The 23,213-nt window shown below is 38.8% G+C and overlaps 2 protein-coding genes across 7 annotated transcripts; one reads left to right on the top strand and one right to left on the bottom strand.

The window, feature by feature from the left end:
* Positions 1-620: 620 nt before the first annotated feature.
* Positions 621-21,263, top strand: LOC144215906 (PDZ domain-containing protein 2-like). Of its 4 annotated transcripts, none has more exons than XM_077745111.1 (26): positions 621-954; positions 4,985-5,360; positions 6,177-6,631; positions 6,756-7,254; positions 10,378-10,523; positions 11,042-11,174; positions 11,609-11,662; positions 12,311-12,410; positions 12,560-12,711; positions 13,291-13,410; positions 13,568-13,682; positions 13,770-13,843; positions 13,947-14,169; positions 14,443-14,560; positions 14,647-14,779; positions 14,877-14,961; positions 15,055-15,128; positions 15,310-15,424; positions 15,504-16,207; positions 16,322-16,466; positions 17,367-19,743; positions 19,820-19,928; positions 20,013-20,114; positions 20,227-20,497; positions 20,657-20,779; positions 20,870-21,263. In XM_077745111.1, exons 2-26 carry the CDS (start codon positions 5,241-5,243, stop codon positions 21,034-21,036), a joined length of 6,714 nt encoding a protein of 2,237 aa, XP_077601237.1. In that variant the 5' UTR covers positions 621-954; positions 4,985-5,240; the 3' UTR covers positions 21,037-21,263. The 4 variants fall into 4 exon arrangements, with proteins under 4 accessions (XP_077601237.1, XP_077601236.1, XP_077601235.1 ...); XM_077745110.1 differs by having other exon boundaries at positions 6,165-6,631; positions 15,313-15,424; XM_077745109.1 differs by having other exon boundaries at positions 6,165-6,631.
* Positions 9,854-23,213, bottom strand: LOC144215939 (dihydrofolate reductase-like). 3 transcript variants are annotated; one of them, XM_077745167.1, is made up of 10 exons: positions 23,079-23,213; positions 22,636-22,685; positions 22,362-22,467; positions 22,146-22,269; positions 21,857-21,972; positions 14,640-14,823; positions 13,284-13,444; positions 12,542-12,697; positions 12,320-12,469; positions 9,854-11,706 (listed from the first exon to the last, which is right to left on the bottom strand). In XM_077745167.1, the coding sequence occupies exons 1-6, from the start codon at positions 23,168-23,170 to the stop codon at positions 14,802-14,804; spliced, it is 510 nt and encodes a 169-aa protein (XP_077601293.1). In that variant the 5' UTR covers positions 23,171-23,213; the 3' UTR covers positions 9,854-11,706; positions 12,320-12,469; positions 12,542-12,697; positions 13,284-13,444; positions 14,640-14,801. The 3 variants fall into 3 exon arrangements, with proteins under 3 accessions (XP_077601293.1, XP_077601294.1, XP_077601292.1); XM_077745168.1 differs by having other exon boundaries at positions 12,320-12,451; XM_077745166.1 differs by lacking the exons at positions 9,854-11,706; positions 12,320-12,469; positions 12,542-12,697; positions 13,284-13,444; positions 14,640-14,823 and adding an exon at positions 21,360-21,519.

Genomic DNA, 23,213 nt, shown 5'->3' with positions numbered 1-23,213 from the left:
AAGAAAATATGAGTACAACTGGATCTGTTTCATTGTGTTTTCTTTCATTCATTTGTGGCCCCTACCTTCTTGATAGGAATAAATTGTTTTTTGAATGATTAAATATTTTTTAAACGCACACATCTTCAAAATCAGAAAAGGTATTTAATATAATTCCAGTTCTTTGTACTTTAGAAAATGAAAAAATAAAAAAGGAGGTGCACTTACGAACTAATATCAGGTGTTTTTTAAAGAAGATGAGCAGAAGTGGGACCAAAATGAATTTAAGTTACCATCAGGGAGGGCTTGGGCCAAATCTGCGTTGTGACAAATAACTCCCCCCACTACTAAGCGTTTTTTCCCTCCTTGGAAAATAAAAACCACAAACAATCTCCACTCAAACATGTGATCCATACATTCTACACATTGGAGAAAATAAGCATTGTCTGGCTTGAAAGAAGCTATGCAAACCACAATATGGTAACCATAATTATGTTTAGTTGTGTATGTGTACTATTTATTTGACTGTAAATCCGTTTTCTCGTGCGACGCGAGAGAAAAGCGTTTGGGAAGGGGGCGGAGTTAATGGTAATAACAACGTAGCAGTCTATGTTTTGGCCCCGCCTACTGCGGGCTGACACAGACGCTGCCAATGCCGCTTGATTCCCCAAAGTATTTTAATCATACTTTTGGCTAAAGCGACACAGATGGGAAAGCAACAAACCAATCTTACACGTTTATGCTCGTTTTTAAGAAGGCCTATTTGTAATCGGGCTCTTTTCATCTTCACCAAGATTTTGAGTGAGCCATGCAATTTCTTTTTGCAACGCCGCGAGTGAAATCGGGGTTTATGGAGTTGAGTTTGACTGGAAAAGTCCATGTCTTTTCTTTTTTAAAACATCATCATGAACATCATACGGCGTTGGAAACAAGAATGGTCACGCTGCTTTGAAATACATCGCCATGCAACACAAGGTAAAGCGTTAACTATGTTTTTTTCCCTTTTTTTTAATTTGATGCTGTCTGCAGGCCCCCCGCCCCCAAAAAAAAGTCATTCAGTCGAGTCTGAGTTGTGACAGTTTCAGGATGCGCCTTGAGAAACGATCAAAACTATCAAAATGGGTTTTTAGATTAACACACAGCCTAAGGCGTGTTAACTCTGTCCTAACATGCGTCCTCACAAAAGAATTCTGCAAAGAGGATTTGAGTTGTGTACTGCAACACTACAAAACAACCTTTAATCTATTGTTGTATTTGGAAAATAAAATGAATTATAGCATTTTTCTTCAATGCATACAACTATTTGGTAGCCAGCCAAATTGAAACAATCCTTACAACCTCAACAATGCTAGGAATTGAACACAGATGAACACAATCAAGTTTGGCAAATATTGTGATTTTTTTCATATGATCTATTTACAAAAATATAAGATTATGTTTTGTTGTATTTCAAGGATAACACATCTATTTTTATTTTTTTAATGTCAGTTTCACCTCACTTTGCAGCAAATGAAATGTGGGATTAGTTTGTTGTTGTTACCCATGAGAGATCATCACATATTAAATTAACTGTGTACAAGAAGCTCATTGATTTAAATTAATTTCAAAGGACAACTGGACAAGAAACACTAGAAGACATTTAATATAAAATATATTGTAAAATTAAATTCCCGAACTAACAACTACATTTGACTAGACGTCTTGTTAGTCTGCAATTAAAAACGAGTGTTGATACATGGCTCCAAAATGTCAAGTGAAACCATGGAGAGTGTTATCCAACTTTTTAAAGAAATTAAATCCCCATTTGATGTGGTAAAAAAACGTTAGCTGTTCACTGTCAGCCATGTCAAAAATATCGACCAAGTACAAACTATTTGGAAAGGTTAAAGGCATGCAGGGTGGTCCTAGTCAATGTCCTCTTGACCATTGGTATGTTCCACTAGCTTGCACTAAGTTCAGATGTCCTTGAGTGGGCACATAACTCAAAAATCACCTGCCACCCTGGGACACAAAAAAACTCATGATGTCCTGCTCCAGCAGATCTAGGCCACCCTGCAAGAGGATGCTAGGGAGTTTGTAAATGTTTGGTCCGTTTGCAACCAAAACAAGCTTCCCCCAAGAGCCCCAATGGTCTCCTGCATTCTTGCCTCCGGTCCCACATCGTCGTGGAACTTGTCATGGGACTGCCACTAGCTGATGGCAACACAACAATCCAATTGTTAACTGTTTTAGTTGAGATATCTCACTTCATGTCCTGACTTAAACTGCCCTCTGCCAAGGTGACATCAGTAGTAGTCCTCCAAAATGTTTTCAGCCTCCATGGCCCCTCAAAGTGGTCCCAATGAGTGCTAAATTCACAATTGTATTCTGGAGAGAGTTCTGCAATCTTCTCATAGTTTTCCATCCGCAGTCCAACTGTCTGAATCAGGATTCGTGTAGTCTCGGAGAAACCTGCATCCTAACAGCTACTCTGAATTGAATATGCAGGGAAACAAATGTCAATTTTCAATCTAAATTGAAGATGTCACTGAGTGCATTGTTGTTCCAGGTTCAAACTTGCCGGACTTGATATTAAGAAACAGTTAGTGTAATCCTGTACTTGTGTAGCCTCAAGTCTAGACTCACAAGTATGAACTTGTCATTCTTTGTATTAAGAAACATACACTGTGAGCTGTTAAAAAATGTAATGGTGGTGCAACAAAGTACTAGTTCTGTGTTTGCTTGTCATTCGATATTTGTTTTCCCCTGAAATTAGGCAGAAATGCAGTTTTAAAAGACATCGGGAGACCCCCCCCTAAAAAAAATCCTGCCAACTGAGATAAGGTGACACAAAGTATATAACTCAAACTATCCTACCGTACCATCTAAACATCTTAATAAAACAATAAATATCCTAAGTTATATTACTAATACTGAAGGTTTTGGTGGATTGATGAGTCAAATCATGTTATCACCTTTATGTTAGCGAACTTTGATTTGTCAAGACGTTACATTTGTAACATACAAAAAGGGCTTTTTCCCTAATCTTAGGCCATATGTTCACAATAGGGGGAGGGGAGGATAGGATTGGATAAGTAAGAAATATAGGTCAGTCTGAAACAAAGAATGGTTCATGTATCCCAATTTTAAAATAATAAAAACCCTTTTCGATCATGACAGAATCATTCACTTGAAAAGAAAATACCAGTGGGGAAATATTTTCAAAGTGTCCAGATAAAAATTGCGTGACCGAAACAAACGTGGCATTAAAAGAGTACATTAGCCTCTTCCCATGTGCAACATTGCGATTAATTGTGAGTCACGCTGGGACAGGGGTTTCAGAACAGATTTTAGGTTAGGTTAGAACCTTATTTCATCCCTTATTTGGGAAATTTCTGGGTTGCAGTAGCAAAACAGACATGAGACACAGAAGACAACATAGACCTAGCCAAAAAATATTTTAAATGATTTTAATATATATAATGATCATTTTAAATATGTTATTGCTTGTCCTAACGGAAGAACACATTTTCATATATCATATCAAGTCAAGGATTGATTTTTGGATGCTTCCTATATGGGATGCTTAGTTGTCAATACACTAACTAGCCTGTCATATGTTTTGCCAACTGGGACCATGCCCTCCTCAGATGTGTTTTATACGAATGAAAGAGAACAGCTTACCACTTGTCTGTGGTGATGCACAAAGTTGATATCTCAGCTGAATTTTCTGAACACACCCTCAGCGCCATTGTTTTCCTGAGCGCTGTAACAAAGAGCTCCTGCAAAGAGATGTGACACTGTTGAACTAGGGATTTGCTAGCTTTATCTGGAGTCATAACGTTTTAATAGGCTTTTGGGGTTGCTGATGTATCAATCTACTGTACACTTGTTGATGTAAAGTTTTGTACGAACATTGCAGAGAATGGTAAAAAACTACGATAAGTCCAAGGTGCAATTTTAAAACTAAGCAGGACTTGCCTGCCTTCATGCAAAATACTTGAATACTATAGACAGACTGTACCACAAAATGCAACGCTTTATTTGAAGGCCAGTCTTTATATCGTAATTATAGTGCGGTCTGGTGGTAGCCTGGCTTTTTATCTCTAATTGCCAAAGATGTGGCTGTGCGCGACTTTGTCTTTGTAGTTAAGTTTACAGCAACTGGTCAGCCCATATTCCCCAGTTCTTATCGGGACTGTTCATTTTCATTCACCAGAGGATTTAATAACCATGTTGCAGACTATTAATAACAAACTACGTAAACTTGTACATAAATAGAGTATGTATACCGCAACCCTGGACATTGTTCAATACGTCGTTGTGGTCAGTGACATGGTTACGTCCTCTCGCAATGTGTGTGTTTTTTTTTTATGATGTCTTTAAGCTTTTTTTTTGTGTTGGCTCGGACCATTCCTTTACTGCAAGGGCCTCCACTGGAAAGGACTATATAATTTGGTGATAAAGTTAGGAGCTTGTTTTCCTCAAATTACTGTCTACTAGTAGCAATGGGTTTTAAAACAATGTTTTTGGAATATTCTACAAAGTAAATTGTAGATGTGTCTCTTTTGACAATTCTATTAATGTATATAAATCTATATACCATTAGTATAGTTACCATAATAAATAGCTGTTTGTATTTTCAGAAAATATACATAAGAAAAACAATAAGTAAGTTAATTTTCAAACATGACTAACCAAGATTCTTTTAATGTGTGTATGCAACATACCACAACATGGCTCTCTTCGCTTATTGGTCGGTCACAAGAACATAAACAGGAAGAAGGTTGTTTGTTGATAATTGTAATGCCAGATGTAAACCTCTAGTGCGCCAGTAAGTAAAGAGCACTTTAAAAGTATGATTGAGACATGATATCCTAATTTGTCTAGATTAAAAAAACCATAATAGCAGGTTCCAATGACTACAAATCTAATTAAGATAATTAAAATATACCATCATATTTTTAAGCATAAATCTGCCTAATATTAAACTAACAAATGCATTTTCTTTTTTTTTTTTTTTTAGGTATTCATGGGACGCTACTACAAAGTCCCCAGAAAATCTTTACAAGTATTCTCTACAATCAATTACACTGAATCCAAGATTGGGTTTATTTTATATATACTGACAAATACAATGTTACCTCTATCATGGTATTGAAGAAATTGATATCAAGCCCATGGAATATGTTTATTGAGTGATTGATTGATGGCTGCATGGAAATTTACCAGTATCAACTTTGCTGTTGGTGATGAAGTCTGAGCAGGCCTAAAATGCCAGAATGCCCATATCCCAGGACAATGCCCTCAGCATCCTTTCACTTCTCAAGGAATGGCTTGGAACTCATGCCGAGAAATCGCACCGCAATGATGTCTCCCATCTGGAAAGTTGCGTCGGCAAGGTACTTTACTTCCTTCTGTTATAAAGTATGACACCCAATAGGCTTCTTATTGGAAGGAACATTTAAAAAAAATGTAGAAAAAAAACTAGTTCCTGAGAATATTAACATTAACTTTCAAGGGAAACTTCCAAATGAATACACAATGTAACTGAGTGACATTACATAGAGATATAGTACATTTAATATCCAGATTGGAACAAATCAGCCAGCAATTATGTTGTCCTCATAGTGCCCAGTTTTTCCTCCAAAAAGTCCTGGGAATATTAAGCTAAAAAAATAAAAATACTGTCACGATTATAGTGTGTGAATGTGCTACAGCAGCACACACAATTCTGGCAACACATAAAAAATGAATTATGGCCCAGCCACAAAAAAAGAATGGACTCACTAATAACTGGAGGATAGGCTGCCAAGACTCAGCCACATAGTCAGCCAAAACACGTTCCTGTCATTTGCCTTTGATCCCATAATCTCCTGCTTTTATCATTTCAAAAAAAATCATTTATAAAACAAATCCTGTGACATATGCTGTCCTTGTTTTCCAGGTTTTCACACCATAAAATCGCTTATCAGTGTTCTCTGTATCTCGAAACAAAACATGTCTGGGGTTAGATTTATCCCCCCCCCCCCCCCCCCCCCCAAAAAAAAAACAGACACTTCCAACAAATACAGAAGACATTGAAAATGATTTTTTTCCCCTCACAAATGTTAACTTTAAAGTCACATGTCAATCTGATAAAATGGATAAAACTGTGAAATTTGCAGAGTTGATTTATTTTAATCACATTTTTTTTTTTTGGGCAGCCCTGTGACCAGAATGGAGAAACAGAACAAGGTTGCAATAATATTTACATGAAGAATGAAGACGTGGAGAACTTGTCCCTTTGTCTGCCTGCCATTCAGAAACTAGTCGAATACATAAAGTTCAACTTCATAGAGGATTACTCCGCTTCATCTAGCGACCTATCCTCCGACAACGAAGGGTCAGATGTTGAAGTTCACGCTATTTCAATCCAGAAAAATGAAGGTGACCCATCCGAATTTGGTCTCAGCTTTGGAAACATTCCAATTTTTGGAGATCCCGATGGAAAAAAGAAAGGTGGACCGAGGAGGAGGCGAGACCAGAGTCCAATCATGCATGTGGGATGCATCTGGGTGACCGAAGTAAGAAAGGGAAGCCCGGCAACCTGCTGTGGCAAAATCAAATTAAGAGATGAACTCTTATCCCTGAATGGACAGCTCATGGTGGGCGTGGATGTTAGTGGAGCCAGGTAAGACCATTCAAAATAGCATTCAAAGTCAACAAAGTTTAATGTGAACATTTTAGGTTGTCTTCTTCAGTGCTTAAAAATTCTGAGTTCCCAAGAATAACTCCTGCTTACAATGTATTTACAGTTATTTGGCGGATCAGTGCTGGAATGGAGGCTATATTTACCTTGTCCTGTTGCGGAGAGTGAAGCGAAAAGCTCCTCTCCCTCCCCACGGCTGTCCGAGTTCGCCCATCGGTTACGACGGCCTCGGCGACCAGTCGCCGTGTTTTCCACCCGCCGACTCTTTTGACAGTCCCGTGACGTGCAAACGTACACGCAAACTTGGTGTCATTTCACGGTCGCCCGGCAAAAGAGATGCCAACAGCGATACGGACTCTGAATTTCAGAGTTATTGTAGCGACATTAGCTCTGGCTTTGCCGATGGAATCTGCCCCTCCAAGGAGAAAACGGAGGATATGTTCTCCACGCGGATGTCTGCAGAGGAAGGCCACGGCACCTTACCTCATGCCAAATTTACGCACCACCATCGCCGCAATGGAGGAACCGCCACGCTGCCTATAAGGAGTCACAGTCAAGTGTTGGAAAGCAAAAAGGATTCTTTCTGCAGCACGCTTCCCAATCAAGTAAGTTGCACATTTTTATCATTGTAGTATGATGTTATAGTATGTGTATCATTTTCAATTCTATTTTGTATTTTTTTTACTAACAACATATTGATTGTGAATGTGTTCTAGTTGGACACAGATTGAAGATAACATCTTTGCTTTCTATTATTTAGGGTTAGTTGCACAAGCGTGGAAAATTCATTTTATACGTGAAATATTTCTAATTTTGATTCACAAATTTTAAAATGAGCGAGTCCATTTTATAATTCATATGTGGAAATTAATATCCATGTTCATTCTTCCAAAATCAAACTAAACATAATGTTTGCTTGTATTGCTGACGTCCTTTATCTAGCAACATTTTATGAATGCTACAAAAGTCAAAATTTATAAGTAAAATATAAGGATACTCAAAGTGTTTTAGTCAATTAAAAATAAAAAATTATGAAAATACAATTGGTGGAATAGAATACAATAGAAAAGAAGCCTTTTGTTGCTTGTTTTGTTGGTATGTATTTTGTTAGCTGCGGATGTAAAAAGATTATAGACTGACAAATAGTGGTTGAAAATGTGGGTCAGAGACAGACAGCTGGTGTACTAACCCATATTACAAGGATTTTAAATGTAAATCCATGTCACATGTGCTTTTGATGGAAAGTTGTCAAATATTTATGAATCTGTAGGCTGATGAAGAGCCTTGTCGATAGTACAACAAGCTTTGTACATTGAAAAAAAAATGCCTCCCATGCAGTAGGTGAGGTTCCACGTCCCGGTGTTGCAAGTCAATCTCGGTGGATGTTGAATAATTTTGCCATTAAAAAAGACGGAGTCATTCACCCCTTTCCTTGAATAAAAGCTTCCAATGACCATGTATAAGCAAGCAGAGTGCAACTGAATAAGTGTTCAGTGGTGGATGAAGCATTTTGTCAAAAAAATGACTAAGTGTTTCACCCATTTCCTTGGATAAAACGTTTCAACAACCTAGTCCCAGTAGAGTGGTGGCTCAGTGGATAAGTCACCAGTCTCCCGAATCTGCGGTCCTGGGATCAAATCCTAGTGCATGCAAAGATTTTCCCACTATTATTCAGGTATTTGAAAGAGATAAGAGTACAAGTGCTACTGGCCACTCTCACAGGTTGGTGGCCCAGTGGCTAAGTCATCAGTCTCCCACCTCTGTGGTCCTGGGTTCAAATCCAAGTACCAGCAAAGATTTTCCAAATATTATTCAGTTAAAAGAATAAGTTCTAATGGCTAAGTGTTTAACTGAATAAGTATTCAGTGGTGGAGGAAGCATTTTGTGAAAAAAATGACTAAGTGTTTCACCCATTTCCTTGGATAAAACGTTTCAACAACCATGTATATGTGTGAGGGTGGTGGCCCAGTGGCTAAGTCATCAGTCTGCCAACTCTTTGGTCCTTGGTTCAATTCCCAGTGCATGCAAAGATTTTCCCACAATTGTTCAGGTAAAAGAATACGTATTTATGTCTAAGTGTCTAACTGAATAAGTCTTCAGTGGTGGATGAAGCATTTTGTGAAAAAAATGACTAAGTGTTTCACCCAGTTTCCTTGGATAAAACGTTTCAACACCTATGTATAAGTGGGGCACGAGTTGGTGTAGTGGGTTGCACACTCGCCTTTGCACGGAGAGAACGTGAGTTCGCTTCCCGGTGTCGGCGGTTGACTGACCAAGCAAGCGGTCGAGGGTCGGCCGAAGGCCGACCCGAGAACGCCTTGTGCACAGACAGGTCCCTCCAACATTCTTCCGAACTGCCGAAGGCAGTTCGGAATATAACCTTTTGCTGAAAAATATGACTAAGTGTTTAAAATAAATTAAAAAGATTTTTCTTTTTTTTTCTTCTTATTCCATTTACTGAACCACATGGTGTAGTGATCAGCCAAACGACAGCGAGAATCGAACCCAGGTCTCCCAGACGGGAGTCCAGTGATCTAACCTCTGTGCCACCAAGTGGCTACACTTTCCTTAGTAATCATTTGAGTGTCTTGACAAGAAGTCCACAGAAACAACTAAGTGAAAATGTGTCCCAACCGGGACTTGAACCCAGGTCTCCCGGACGAGAGACACGTGAGTTAACCACTATGCCACCAAGTAGCTACACTTTCCTTTGTCATCATTTGAGGGTCTTGACTGCAAATACATAGAAACAATTAAGGGAAAATGTTTCCCGACCGGGATTCGAACCCCAGCCTCCCACATGGGAGTCAGGTGACTTAACCTCTAAGCCACGAATTGGCTACAATTTCTTTTGTCATTATTGGAAGGTGTTGACTACTAATACATAGAAACAATTAAGGGAAAATCTTTCCCGACCGGGATTCGAACCCCAGCCTCCCACATGGGAGTCAGGTGACTTAACCTTCAAGCCACGAATTGGCTACACTTGCTTATGTCATTATTGGAAAATCTGGACTACACACGGTTGTTTTTATTTAAGGGAGAATGATTACCAACTGGGATTTGAACGCTGTCTACCCACACTTGGGGCATATTTCTGACCCTGGCAACAAATAATGGCTGAAATGTAATTGGTTAAATGCTTCAATATGAAAATACACAGCTGGTAGCAGTGCAACCAGTGGGAAAGCAATAAAAGGAAGCTAACTGACCATTTGGATTTATTTCATAAGTATTGATGGACAAAATATAATACATGATTTAGATATTTCTTAGGCCAGCAGAGAAGGCCCTGACGGTGCAGCCCTGCAGTACACTATGTTGTGATTGGCTAGGACACGAGGATTGGTCATGGATTATGGCTATTACGGAATTAGAAGGATTTGTGCCATCTGTTAAGTGTGATGTAATGCATCTCTACCTTGAAGTAAATCCAATGCTAAATCCATTATCCTATAGTTTTCAAAGATTCCTATATACTGCTCAAAAGTAAATATTACACAAAACAAATTATTGCTAGTTTTTCTACTTCTATCTACAGTTGATGTGAGAACCTCTGGGTAACTACCGATGATACTTTGTAAAACGTACAAACAAAGCTTACAATAACTTATCTCAGGACGACAATTATCAAACAAATACAGTTTTTTTTTGTAATTCTTATTATTGTCTTTTTTCCTGTGCTTTGATCTTCTGTTTATTTATTTTGTTTTTCTCCTTTCCTAAAGCCAAAGGAGGGCTGCCACATCTGGAAAATGCACCTGGTTAAAGGTCAAGAGGGTTTAGGCATACAGATAACTGGGGGGCGCGGATCCAAACGCTCCCCCCATGGGATTAACATCACTCATATTGAGGAGGGAGGAACCATTCACAGGTTTGCTTTTTCATTGCCTGGTCACAAGGTTTTTTTTTTCTTCTTCTTTTGGCTGGGCACAAAGATTATACGAAATAGCACAGTTTACCAAGGAGAATTAAAACAAACACATACTTTCTGACTAAACACAAAAAAACAGAGCTATTGCATTCAGCTGTCTTCTGCCTATTTTTCCAATCAAACCGTTGCTTGGGGAGCCTTTTGTGTTGTTTCAAGAGTCTTAACAAAGAAAGGTAATTAAAGAGCGCTTCCTCAGTTCTAATGCGTTTCTATTTTACCCCACAAAGATGTATTTCATATTCATATTGTTTTAGTTGAAGCAAAATTGTTAGGCAATTTCAGATTCATGCACATCTTTTTATATTCCTGTCAATGTATATTTTCCGAGATAAATAATCTACAGTTACTGAGAATTTCAGTGGTTTTTCAACTAAATTATTATGTAGTCCTGTAATCATTTGTTTCTTTTGTGTTTCTTGTAACATGTAAATTTACATGAATTTGAACGTGTTTTATAGGGATGGTCGTCTTCAAGCTGGGGATGAGTTGCTTATGATTAATGGTCAGTCACTAGTGGGTCTTACTCATCAAGAGGCCGTTTGTATCCTCCGCGCTTCCACTGGTCTTGTCCAGCTCGTCGTTGCCAGCCGGGTAACACACTCAATCAATAGCATTATTGGTTATGATGTAACTATATAGTATATGCAGTAATCCCTCGATTATCGCAGTTAATGTAGACCCGATACGGCTGCGATAAACAAAAAAAAACACAAAGTATGGTCAGCCCTATTAGAAAAAAATAAATAATTTTTGGTATGTTTTTACTTTAGTGCTGAGTCCCAGTAGCAAGCGAAGGTCAGGGGAGTGGCTTCGGCTTGCGAGTTTCAGCGTGGATTTTCACATTTTTATGAATTTACATCAAAAATTGAATTTAAAAAAAATCCCCAGAAAAAAAATTGCAATGTAGTGAAGCCGCGATATTCGAGGGATTACTGTAGGTGCGTATATGTATATATATGTATGTGTATGTATATACATGTGGCTTTTTTAATGAAAAGTAGTAAATATTCTTCTTACCCGCGCAGGAAGAATCTGATGTAGGTTTCCAACAGCATCCATCCACGAGTTTGCCCGATCTGGTTAGCATTTCCAACTCATTTTGACCACCTCGTTAGATTTGTCTCTATATGTTACGAAAAATATGATTCAGATATTTTGTTAAGTGTTAGAATTTCTAAATGATATAATGGTCTTTTTTTGCAGTAATCTTAGATTAGTGTAAATAAAAGTCAACATTCTATTGTATTTACCACTTGCTGTGTGTAGTGGTTGGTTTTAACTAACTAAATTTGGGTTACTCATTCAACCTCAAAAGATTGGCTGCTTATTTGTTGTGAAATGGTTGTATAATACTATAGTTGGGGTATTCATTTAGCTTTGGAATTTGGGTCAAAACCCAGTTGGGGTTTACCCAAGTTGTATTCAGTCTCTTTTTGACCCAATATTTAGGTCAATATGAACCCCTATAAAATAGCTTTGCTTTAGAAAAGCAGTGTTCCCCAAATGACCAATATCCTCTGCAAAAATTAACTCTGTGCTCTTATATAGTATATTTATATTTACAGTACATATTTCAAAACGTGGTTGTAAGCAGCTAAAATAAAACAATGGAATGTCATGGCCAAGTAAATTGCTAGTGTTCAGCAAGTGCTTCTGGAATTTGGGCCACAACAACAAGAACACTTTGAAAACAAAGAGCAACCATTTCTATTATTGTTTGCTAACAGTTGACTAACCTGGAGAAACTAGAAGACACATGCCAAAAAGAGGCCGTCAGAGGATCGAGTTGCAGTCTTGCACCCACAAAGCTTTGCAGTCAATCCCAGAGTGAGTAATATTGCAAACCCACGTGAAATGTGTAGGATTGCCTTCAGATAGTAACATCCCTAAAAGTCACCATTCTGCTTATATGCTAGAACATTTATGAACACATTTCTAACATGAAATTTGCATCTTACTATTTGTTGCGGTCGTAGGTGGCAGCTGTCGTTTGGAGTCGGTTGGTGAAGATGATGAGCTCTTTCTGGAGAACAGTGTGAGCCGTTGCGATGTCACACCCAAGGCCTCAAAGCCAGGCAGACGTAAACACTCCTTACCGCAACAGCTGGATACCGCTGTAGATAGACAGGTATTATGACTCGCGATATTATTTACTAACTAAAAGTCACAAATCCTTTTAACGTAGAGTAAAAGTTTGCTCCAACAATGCATTTGAAAATAGCAAAGCTTAATTCTCATATCCTGAAGAGGTGTTGTGTACACTCACTTTAAGTTGAAGGATCCAGGGTTTAAAAAATTGCAATGTGAAGTGTCTCAGTGTCCTGTATGAATCCAATTATCATTATTACCAAATGACAGTATTCCTATTAGGATTCAACATGAACTAAAACCCATTTAAAGTGTCAATTCAAACCATATTATACTTCTCAGCCTATGACGCAGAGGTGAGGACTCTCGTGGCTAGATTGTGTTAATGAGATGAAAAAAAAGAAATAAGCAAATAGGAAGAAACAACAAGCCCTCATCATTAATTCATGGGAATCCACATTTTGTAAATGACTTTTTGAATATAAAATGGGGTTTAGGATTTAAAAAGTACAGAAAATAATGGCATGTTTGTTGGAAATTATTTGTAATGTGAGCTGAAAAGGTTATTATGGCTGTATTTATTTTTTCATTAGATTGTCACATCACTTTTACCTTTCAGGATTATCAGATCATTAAGAAATCAGCACGTTCGTTAAGCACCGTTCAAGTGGAATCACCATGGCGACTGGCACAACCATCAATTATCTCCAGCATAGTACTAATGAAAGGCCAAGGGAAGGTGGGTGCACTCGTCATGCCAGCTTGAATAAAGCCTGTAAAATATATACACGGAAATGTGCGTGACATTTTTGTTCACTGCTTCAAAGTTTTGCTAAACATTTGATTTTCATTTGCTCTTTTCTATTGCCCTTCATTCATCATCAAAATCTCCTCAGGGCCTTGGATTCAGTATTGTTGGTGGTCAGGATTCAGCTCGTGGTCAAATGGGAATTTTTGTCAAGACTATTTTCTCTCATGGCGCTGCAGCTGCTGACGGTCGCCTAAAAGAGGGTAACTTCTTTTTTTTTCCTCTCTCTCTCATAACAGAAACTGAATACTATAGAGAAATGCAATTTGACCACAACTTTTTCTGCACAGGAGATGAGATTTTAGAGGTAAATGGAGAGTCTCTCCAAGGACTGACACATCAACAAGCCATCCAGGCTTTCAAGGTTCGATCACTCATCGCATTAAATCATAATGTAAAACTGATATATTATGCAGAATCCACTCAAATGGATATTGTCATATTTATGTTTTCTGTTCCTTCTGCAGCAACTGAAAAAAGGCGTTGTGACTCTAACAATTCGAACTCGCCTTCGAAGCCCCAGTCTTACACCCTGTGCAACCCCAAGTGTGCGTAGCCGATCCAGCTCCCCCAATTCTAACACCAGTGAGGGAACACCAGTTCCCTTTGGAGCTGATGAGACTGATAGCCAGAGGAGTTCTGGTCCTGGTCCAAAAGACTGCATCATTATGGAGGTCACACTTGATAAAGGTTCTACCATATTTTATTTTCTTTTATCGACAGATTTATGTCACTAAAGATATGTATGAAAACTACAAAGGGCAAATTTAGACTTTGTTTAGTCGTCGGAAGAATTTTTGTGATTTCTCCATTGGGTTTCTCATATATTGTAAACATTAGATGGAAACAAATAGGTTAAGTACCAGGTACCGACTTAACTAAAACTAGAAGTAGTATGGATGTACCTTTTTGAGACCTATAAATATATATATATATAATTTTTTTTCTTTCTTTCCCCTTCAGAGCCTGGTGTTGGCCTGGGGATCGGAGTTTGTTTTCTTACCCCAGAAAACTCTGCTCCTGGCATCTACATCCATAGTTTAGCCCTGGGATCTGTTGCCAAAATGGATGGCCGGCTGAGGTAAAGGCATTTGTGTACTTTTACAAAGTAATCAAGAGGGAAATCTGGTTACTTACTTGAAGGTCACATGTTTTCTCACCTTTAAGCCGGGGGGATCAGATCTTGGAGGTGGATTCCGTCAGTCTTCGTTTCGCTGCCCTCAGTGAAGCCTACGCCATTCTCAGTGAATGCGGCCCTGGACCCGTCAGTCTCATCATCAGTCGGCACCCTAATCCTAAAGTAAGTCTCCTTTCTGTATACTCTAGTCGTGTTTGTAATGCTCACTGACAGTGAAACAAAAAAGATAAAATGTTTCAAAACAACTATCTTTACTCAGATATCAGAGCAAGAGATGGATCATTTCATAGCTCAATCCACACACAAAGGCAAAATGAACAAGAGACATTCATCTCATTCTCAAGGTCTGATTTTTTTCTTTCTTAGTTCTGTTATTCACTCGTGTCAACAAAATATTTTGGCAATATTCTTGTCTAAATTGACTTTTTTTCCACCAGGCATTTCCTGTAAAGGCGATGGATCACCTGCTCTAAGCTGGACCATGAAGAGATTTCTGGAGCCCGCAAGTAGGGTATGTAGCAATACAAGTTTAAGTGGGAAACTAGAATTTCTACATAAAGGGATGCACACTGCATTGTAAACTATTTTATTCACAATGATGCACAATTATTTTACTACTATGATTACTAATATTAAGTAATTTATTGCTGCATTATTGTTGAGAATTGTTAATTCTTTTATTTCCTAATTAGCAGGGCTCACTCAGCTCAGAGAAAGAGTTATCGCAGTACTTCTCATCGGATATTTCCAGCCAATCGTGCTCGGCCAAATCAGTGGGCTCGACTGCAGATGAAGCCCACCATCAAGGTACTAACATCCCTATTAACAATGTAACCTCACATTTTCCTAAGATCTGTTTTAACATGGTGCCGTTTCTTATTTTCAGGAGCTGATGTAGAATGTGACACCATGTACAATGCATCGAAAGACAAGAGCAGTCCTCTATCCAGTCAGTCGAAGAACGCAGTCAACTTGTCCATTGTTGTGTCTGATCGCAACTCGGCACGAAGCCCACTTCTCCATCAGCGAGGAGTCATTCAAGAGGATAAGATGGGAAAAGAGGAGGACTCAACAACAGGTGTTGCAGCGTTATCCCTGGATGGCGACGACAACGCTCACTTCTGGGGCGAGAGGCAGACAACACTGCTATACAGCGGTAGCAAAGAAGGCTATACAGATACCTATAAGCTACCCGAGTCTCCCTTTATGCCAATCCGTTGCCCCTCCAAGCAGAAATTAGCAGAAATAGATGACCGCATTGCTTTTCAGCATCCCCCCGAGACAGGAGAGAAAGCATCGACGCTAGTTAAAAGCGTATCATGTCCTGAAGCTGCAGATTTCACAGAGCAGCAAAACAACAGCGCTCGTGGGCCTTCACCAAGTGCAAAAAAATCAATGACGTCAAGTGTCCTGCTGGATGATCACCACTATCCCAAGGGAACTGATATTGAGGGGTTTGGTGTTTGCAAGGTTCACACTGTGACTCTGACAAGAAAGAAAGATGAATCTTTTGGGCTGGACTTGGAGATTATATCATCCCCTCTGAAAGTTGTCATCAATGGGTTAAAGCCTGGGGGTGCAGCAGAAAGAGTAAGTTCTGATTGAATTGTAAGTCCAATTTTAAAAAAAAACATAGGCTGACAATGATGCTGTTGATCTAAGAAAGGTTTGGTGTTGTTGTGACTAGTGATGTTCTGCTTACAGGAATCAAATGGAGTATTGGGTCCGGGTGATGAGATTGTAACTATTGCTGATAAACGGGTGAGCTCCTGTAGCTACCAGGAATTATGTGAACTCATGCATAACCTTCCAACAACAATGTCTTTGGAAGTTAAGAAGCCTCTTTCAGGTAAGGCCAGAGTACGCCAACATCCCTAAACTGCATCCCATAATCATTTTCAAGCACTAACGTAATACAATTTAAAAAAAAAAAAAATCACCCTTTAATTTAATTACCATTGATTTTAATAAATTTTTATGTAGACGAAAACCAAACAAAAAAATAATAGTATATTTTGTTTCCTTTCTCATTACCATTTTTAATGCAATGTTTTTTGTTCCACCAGTTTTAAAACAAAATCTAACTACCGCTTGTGCTTTTCAAAATGCATTTTTTGATAAGGCTTTTTCAGTAAACCCTGTACCCATGTCTTCCCTACATGTTGACCTAAGATTTAGGTTTAAGTCACACTCGCTCACCTCCCAAAAACAGGCTTCATGCATCTGGCTATCTATCCATGGTGACTATGCTACGTTGTATTGTTTGCGATTAGTAATCAATGCTAGCTTTTTTTCCTGTAGCTTAACTCCCTGCATGTTAACAACAAAAAAAACTGTTGAAAATGTGTTTGCTCAATGCTGTTTATTTCCCTCTTTAGTTTTGCTCCATTTTCGAGTAATTAATAAAAATTGGCCCCAATTGGTGTCAAATACATAAAGGACAAACAGATAAACTTTGTTCTGGCTGTGAACACTATTTATCTCTCAAAAAATGTTTTTTTAATAATAGGGCAAACCCATTAGGGAGAAAAAGTCATCCAATTGCAAAATGATTGACAGAAACATAATTATGGGAAATTTATCTTGTAAACACATTTTCAAACTTCTTGCATTGTTTTTTTTAACTAGTGTAGTTAACTTCTTAATTTATAATAGAGTAGGTTCTACTGGCAGCAAACTCATCCATGATAAACATGTATAAAACACTAAATTTTTCTTTACATTGACAAAACTATCATTTGTCTTGAAGCTGTAGATGGGCTCTCCACAATAACCGAGTTCTCCGGGAGCAGTGACAAAGACACCGGATTCAACCCAGACAATCCGCAACCATTACATGCCAAGATAGTTGAATCTGAAAACAACCCCCACATAAACAATGAAAGTCCAACTCCAGTCACCAACATTGATGATATTCTGTCTGAAATGATCCTCCATTCCACTTGCAGCACCACCCCCCAAGAAAATATGCTTGAGAAACCTTCAAATTCACAAGATTCTTTTTTAGTGGATGGAGGAAACGTAAAGGGGAGCCCTGCACATGTGAACCCACTTCATCAAAATAACACTTGCATTGCAAACGAATTACACCCTGAAACGCTTAATGCTGTGCATCAAGAGAAAGTCTCCGATATACCCCAAGACAGCAACTCCAGTGACAACTTGACATGTAACAATGTCAAGCTTGGCAAATTGGCCAGTGTCGGTCAACATTTTCAGGTGCCATCCTCAAAAGGGAACACATTTGAGCCTGATTCCAGTAAGAACCAGAATCCTGTTGACAATATATACCTCAAAACCTCACCTAATAGAGTTTTGTCGTCGCAGCACGCCAGCCAAAACAAAAACCTGGATAAGACTACCGATATGTTTCTCAGTTCTATAGACTTGATCAAGCACGAATCCTTATTGCTTTCCCAATCAACAGCTGTCTCAGCCACCAAGAAGCCAAGCCTGTCATCTCCTTCATTGTCACCTGTTGAGTATCAGAATTCCGCCATTGAGCCAGAATCCGTCCAACGTCAAGATTCGGAGGCAAACAAATCTAGAAGCCTTTCCCCACCGGATTGCAGTATCATCCGGAATAGCCCTACAATGTTGTCTGATGGTGCCTTGCTCAACTCAGAAAAAACAAACATTCCTACCACTTATATTTCATCTACAGTACAGTCAAAAACTATGATGAACAAAGAAAAAACCCCGGAGTGTAGACCAAACCGAATCCAAAATATAAACCCCAGCAACAACACACAGTCAAAACATCAGCATGAAGATCCAAATGATGATGAATTTCAAGTTGAAACTCAGATCACACCTGACAATGGGTTTAAAGAAAAGGTTCAAAGAATAAAGAGGGAAAGCGCTAAAGTTGGAACATTGCAAAATCATACCAAATCTGACACTTCAGTTGTTTCATCAGGCAATAAAAATGACTTCCGTAACCAGTCTACAAACCTCATGGCAGGAAAAACATTGACTCCCATTTTGAAAATCAAAAACACACTCAACAAAAACAGTGTCACTTTATCCACACTCAGCGTAAGAAAGACTATGCATGATTTATCAGATGACATATTTGGAACGGTTGTTCCCAACAAAAAAGACATCAATTTAGAGACCAAAACAACATCAGACCCAAAGACATTGTCTCACTCGCCCGCCACTCAGAGAACATTTATCGAAGTTCAGTTGTCTTCTTCATCTTGCGCGTCACCCGTGCGGGCAAAAAAGTTGACCGTCGAAGTACAAAATCCTGCAGCAACTCAAAAACACACAGAATCCAAATCAACACCCGTACCACCAACTTGTAACTCCATTGTAGGCCCAACAAATCAAACTGATAAAAGACCATGTAAAGACCCAAAGACTGACACCCAACCCATTGAAAACCCAAAATCCGGTACACCCAAACTGTACAAGAAGACAATACTAAGGCGAAGCTTTGTCCCAGACCCTCCCTTTTCGGTTGACTACAATCCCTTCTCTGTCCAACACAAGATTAAGTCCTTTGAAAATCTGGCTCTCCTCGACAAGCCTTTGTCTAAAGGTAGTGACATTCACTCCTACGCTTCAGCATACAGGGCCTCCCTGAACCAAAGGATTGCGGGCTACATGGGCTTGATCAAATGTCCTGACGAGAGGGTACAACACCACCGTTTTAGCTCCTTTGAAGACACCTTATTGTCTACCACATCCTACTCGTCACCGAGATCGCAGTCAAGTGTCACATTGAAAAATCTTGACCCTCCAGTATGTGCTAAGCACAACCTTGTCTCTGAAGTACAAAACATTCCCGATGTTGCCCCCGAGACGCCGCCAGTGGTGCGTCGAAAAAACGCCAGACTTTTCCGAAACCAGTTGCGGCAAGCCAGAGCTCTCAGCATGCCTGAATTGGGGAAACTATTCACGTGTGATTTGCTGAGCAAAAGAGATGATTCAATTGATGAACCTGAGGACAACGTCGCTTCAGCTGCCCCAGAAACTATGTGCTCTTCTTCATCGCCTCCACTCCAAACAAAAGTGGAAATGACAAAAAGAAAGCAAAGAAACATTGGATCTACTGAAGAAACAACTGAGAAAACCATCCTTAAACAATGTCAACAGTCGGAGCCATCTTGGAGTATCAGGCAAGGAATTAACTTAATGAGAATAAATGCAATTAATAAAAACAATAATAATCAATCCACTGTATCTTGTGTTCAGGTTAAAAGATCTAAACGCTCCTTCTTCGAGTCAGTCAAAGTTGCAAGCACTTCACATGGCTACAACAAACACTCCTACTCTACTCGTGGAAACAAACAATTACATAGAGGTATCACATAAAGGCCTATGATTCCTAACATTAATTGCACGGTTACAATACTCCATTGAGTTTTTGTCCGACTTATTTCTACAGGCTAACGGACAGGCTCAGCTTGTGGTCCTTCACAAAGAGGAAGGTTCAGGACTTGGTTTTAGTATTGCTGGTGGAAGTGACCTGGAGCAGAAGACAATCACCGTAAGTGGTTTTCCTTTTTACTTTCAACAATTATTTGGAACATTTGTCAGTCATTTTTCTGAAAAAAATAGTTTGACTAAGGGTGTTAATATCAATATTTCTGCATTACCAGGTTCATCGGGTCTTTAGTAAAGGAGCAGCCAGCTTAGAGGGCACAATTCTGAGAGGTGATAGAATTATTTCTATAAATGGCACACGCCTGGATGGTAAAACCCACGGAGAGGCCGTATCCTGCCTCCATCAAGCTAAACTATCCATGCAAGCATCGGTAGTTATTTGCAGACACATGGTCAGTGAAAAGAATCCACTTGAAAAGCTTGATTCAACTGGCCAACCACAAATGAGGTTATCTGCCACCAAGATGTCTTTGCAGAAAAGTACAGGTAAATAAAAATGTTGATAAAAATTAAACAATGGTAACATGTTTGGACATTGTGACATAACATAGCCAAACAGCTAAAATGTTGAAATTTTGTATCAGGATTAATTCAGGTGATGTGGCATTAACCCTTTAAATACAAATGTCTGATTTAAAAATTTAGGTCCAAATGGGGCTTTAAAAGTTGAGCTTCACAAGACAGGGGCTGGACTTGGGTTCAGTCTGGATGGGGGGAAATCCTCAAGTACTGGAGACAAGCCCCTTACTGTAAAACGCATTTTTAAAGGTAAAATGCCTTTTCCTTTTTTTTTTTAATTAAAAAAATGTAATTAAGGAATACAGTTTTGCATTAAATTGCTATGTCCCTCTACAACAGGAGGCGCTGCTGATCTATCTGGGGTACTAGAAGTTGGTGATGAGGTCTTGTCAATAAATGGATTCTCACTGGAAGGTCTCATGCATCATGATGCCTGGAAAATCCTTAAAGAAACTAATGAAGGGCCCAATCACCTTGTCATTCGCAAACTTGGAGACCGGCTCTAATTCTTTGAAGGAAAAACTGATTTCAAACCACTTTTAAGACAGAAATCAAAGTGCAAAAAAACAAAGTAGTAAAGATAATGGCGTGGATCCAAGTCATTTTTTAACAACTCAGTATTATTGCGTGATTTTACAAGATACTGTCATCTCACCACCAATGTTGGTGAGAGCAGCGTGTTTACAGCCTGTAATATATCTAAGAAATGTGATTTGCCAATAAAATGTTGATTTTAAAAAGCTTGAGTTTTTTTTTAACAGTGCATTTAGCCCTCAAATGTAAGATATCAAGACAACACTACTTGCAAATAGAACAATTGCAGACAGGATGTCATTTAAAATATATTGTTTATGGCAAAATAAAGTACAGAAAATTTAATTTGGGATGTTTCCTGAATGTATTGACATCAATGGACAATGCTCTCATAAACTTCAAATTTGTATTGGATACCATTTTCCTCTTGTAGACCTTGAGGTACACCAGGAAAGCTAGAAGATATAAAATTTCACTGAATTAATTTAATTCATTCCAAATGGGCATTTAGAATGAAATAAGACTTGCATATAAGCAAAACCTAACTTCAGTTAAACTATGTTAAATGTTATCTTCTTTTTATTGAACTAGCAGTATTTTTAAACCAATGCGGAAAGCAACTTACACTTACACGTTTTTGACTGAACAAAACATGGATGTCAAAGTCCAGAAAAATTATAGAACTGTAAACCTTTGGACTGTGCCATTTTTAAACCAAAAACAGGAGGATTTTTCTCCATAACAACTGAAGTATTGCCACCACTGCTTTTACAAGAACAAAGATAAACTCACCTAGGCAGCAGATTGTAGTCATCCGTGCTGAGTTCAGGGAAGAATGTATCACATGGGAACTGTTTTAGAACTTGTGTGACAAATAACCTTCTGATGCCTTGGCTCTCCATCAACTCCTACAAATATTAACATCAAGCCAGTGTGAACAAAAGGCAACACGACAACATTTACCAACATGAACAACATTTAAAAGTGGCATTTCTAGTAACCAGCACTAGTGCAGCGGAGTGTTTAAGATATTTTTCTTATTTTTTTAAATTTAATAACAACAACAAAAATGAAGTTTTACCTTGTAGAGTGAGCTGCCTCCTATAACCCAGACCTGATCGGCCCGCTCCGAAAGCTCCGTGTTAATTAACCTGAGAGCTGAGCAAAAATCAGGAGCCAAGTGATGAGCTCCATGAGGAGGATCTCTGTAGGCCAAGCAAGATTATTGTTAAAACGGAGAAATAAAAACATCATAATGCTGGGTGAATATTTGAGAAGAGTGAAGGGATGACCTTACTTGAGTTGTCGACTAAGTACGATATTGATCCTGTTATTTAAAGGTCTGTTTTTTTCTGGGATGGAAAACCATGTCTTCCTGCCCATGATCACCACATTCTGCTTACCTGCAGAAGACAGCGAATCGCATCATGACAACAAATCTTCAAGATAGCAATGGGTGCCATTCAGGAATGGATTGAAAATTATGGCATGATATAACCTATAAAATACTTCAGACATATGGCAGTTTTGATGCAACTTTTTCTCCATCTCCAATGAAACTTAAATATTACCTTCCACAGATGCCGTGGCCGTCATTTTCCGGAAGTATTTGAATTCTTCACTAGAAGAAGGGGAAAACAAACCAAAGTTGCTCTGAAATTTAAATGGTTATTTTCGATCGCTGCCAGGACATCCCAATAAAATGGATTGGACGTCTATTGTCGTCAATGGCACAGAGACATGATCATTGCATCCTAGCCATTCAAGTTCAAATTATTTTGATGTTTATCGCAGTAAATCAGGCAATGCTGCACTGATCACACCATTACCACAGGAGTAATTTTATAAATTGCAATATAAATATATAGCCTACACTATATCTAATATTGATGTGTATTATACACTGTGCAGTATTAAAAAGCGATGCAAATCGCAGGATCCACGTTTTTTTTACTACCTACAGTTTACAGCAAATCATTTTAATTGAACAAAATGAGAAAGTACTGCAACTTACTTGAGTCTTGTGGGGTGCCATGGTAGATTTCCGTCCTTGCCTATTCCCAAATTGGGACACATTGCAACGATACCGTTCAAGATGCGCGCCATACTTTTACCCCTTTGGACGACAGGTCGGACTTCCAGTTCGCTT

This window comes from Stigmatopora nigra, chromosome 22, assembly GCF_051989575.1.
Source record: "Stigmatopora nigra isolate UIUO_SnigA chromosome 22, RoL_Snig_1.1, whole genome shotgun sequence".
NCBI lineage: Eukaryota > Metazoa > Chordata > Actinopteri > Syngnathiformes > Syngnathidae > Stigmatopora > Stigmatopora nigra.
The sequence above is the reverse complement of the archived record's forward strand: the minus strand, read 5'-3'. Positions and strand labels throughout refer to the sequence as shown.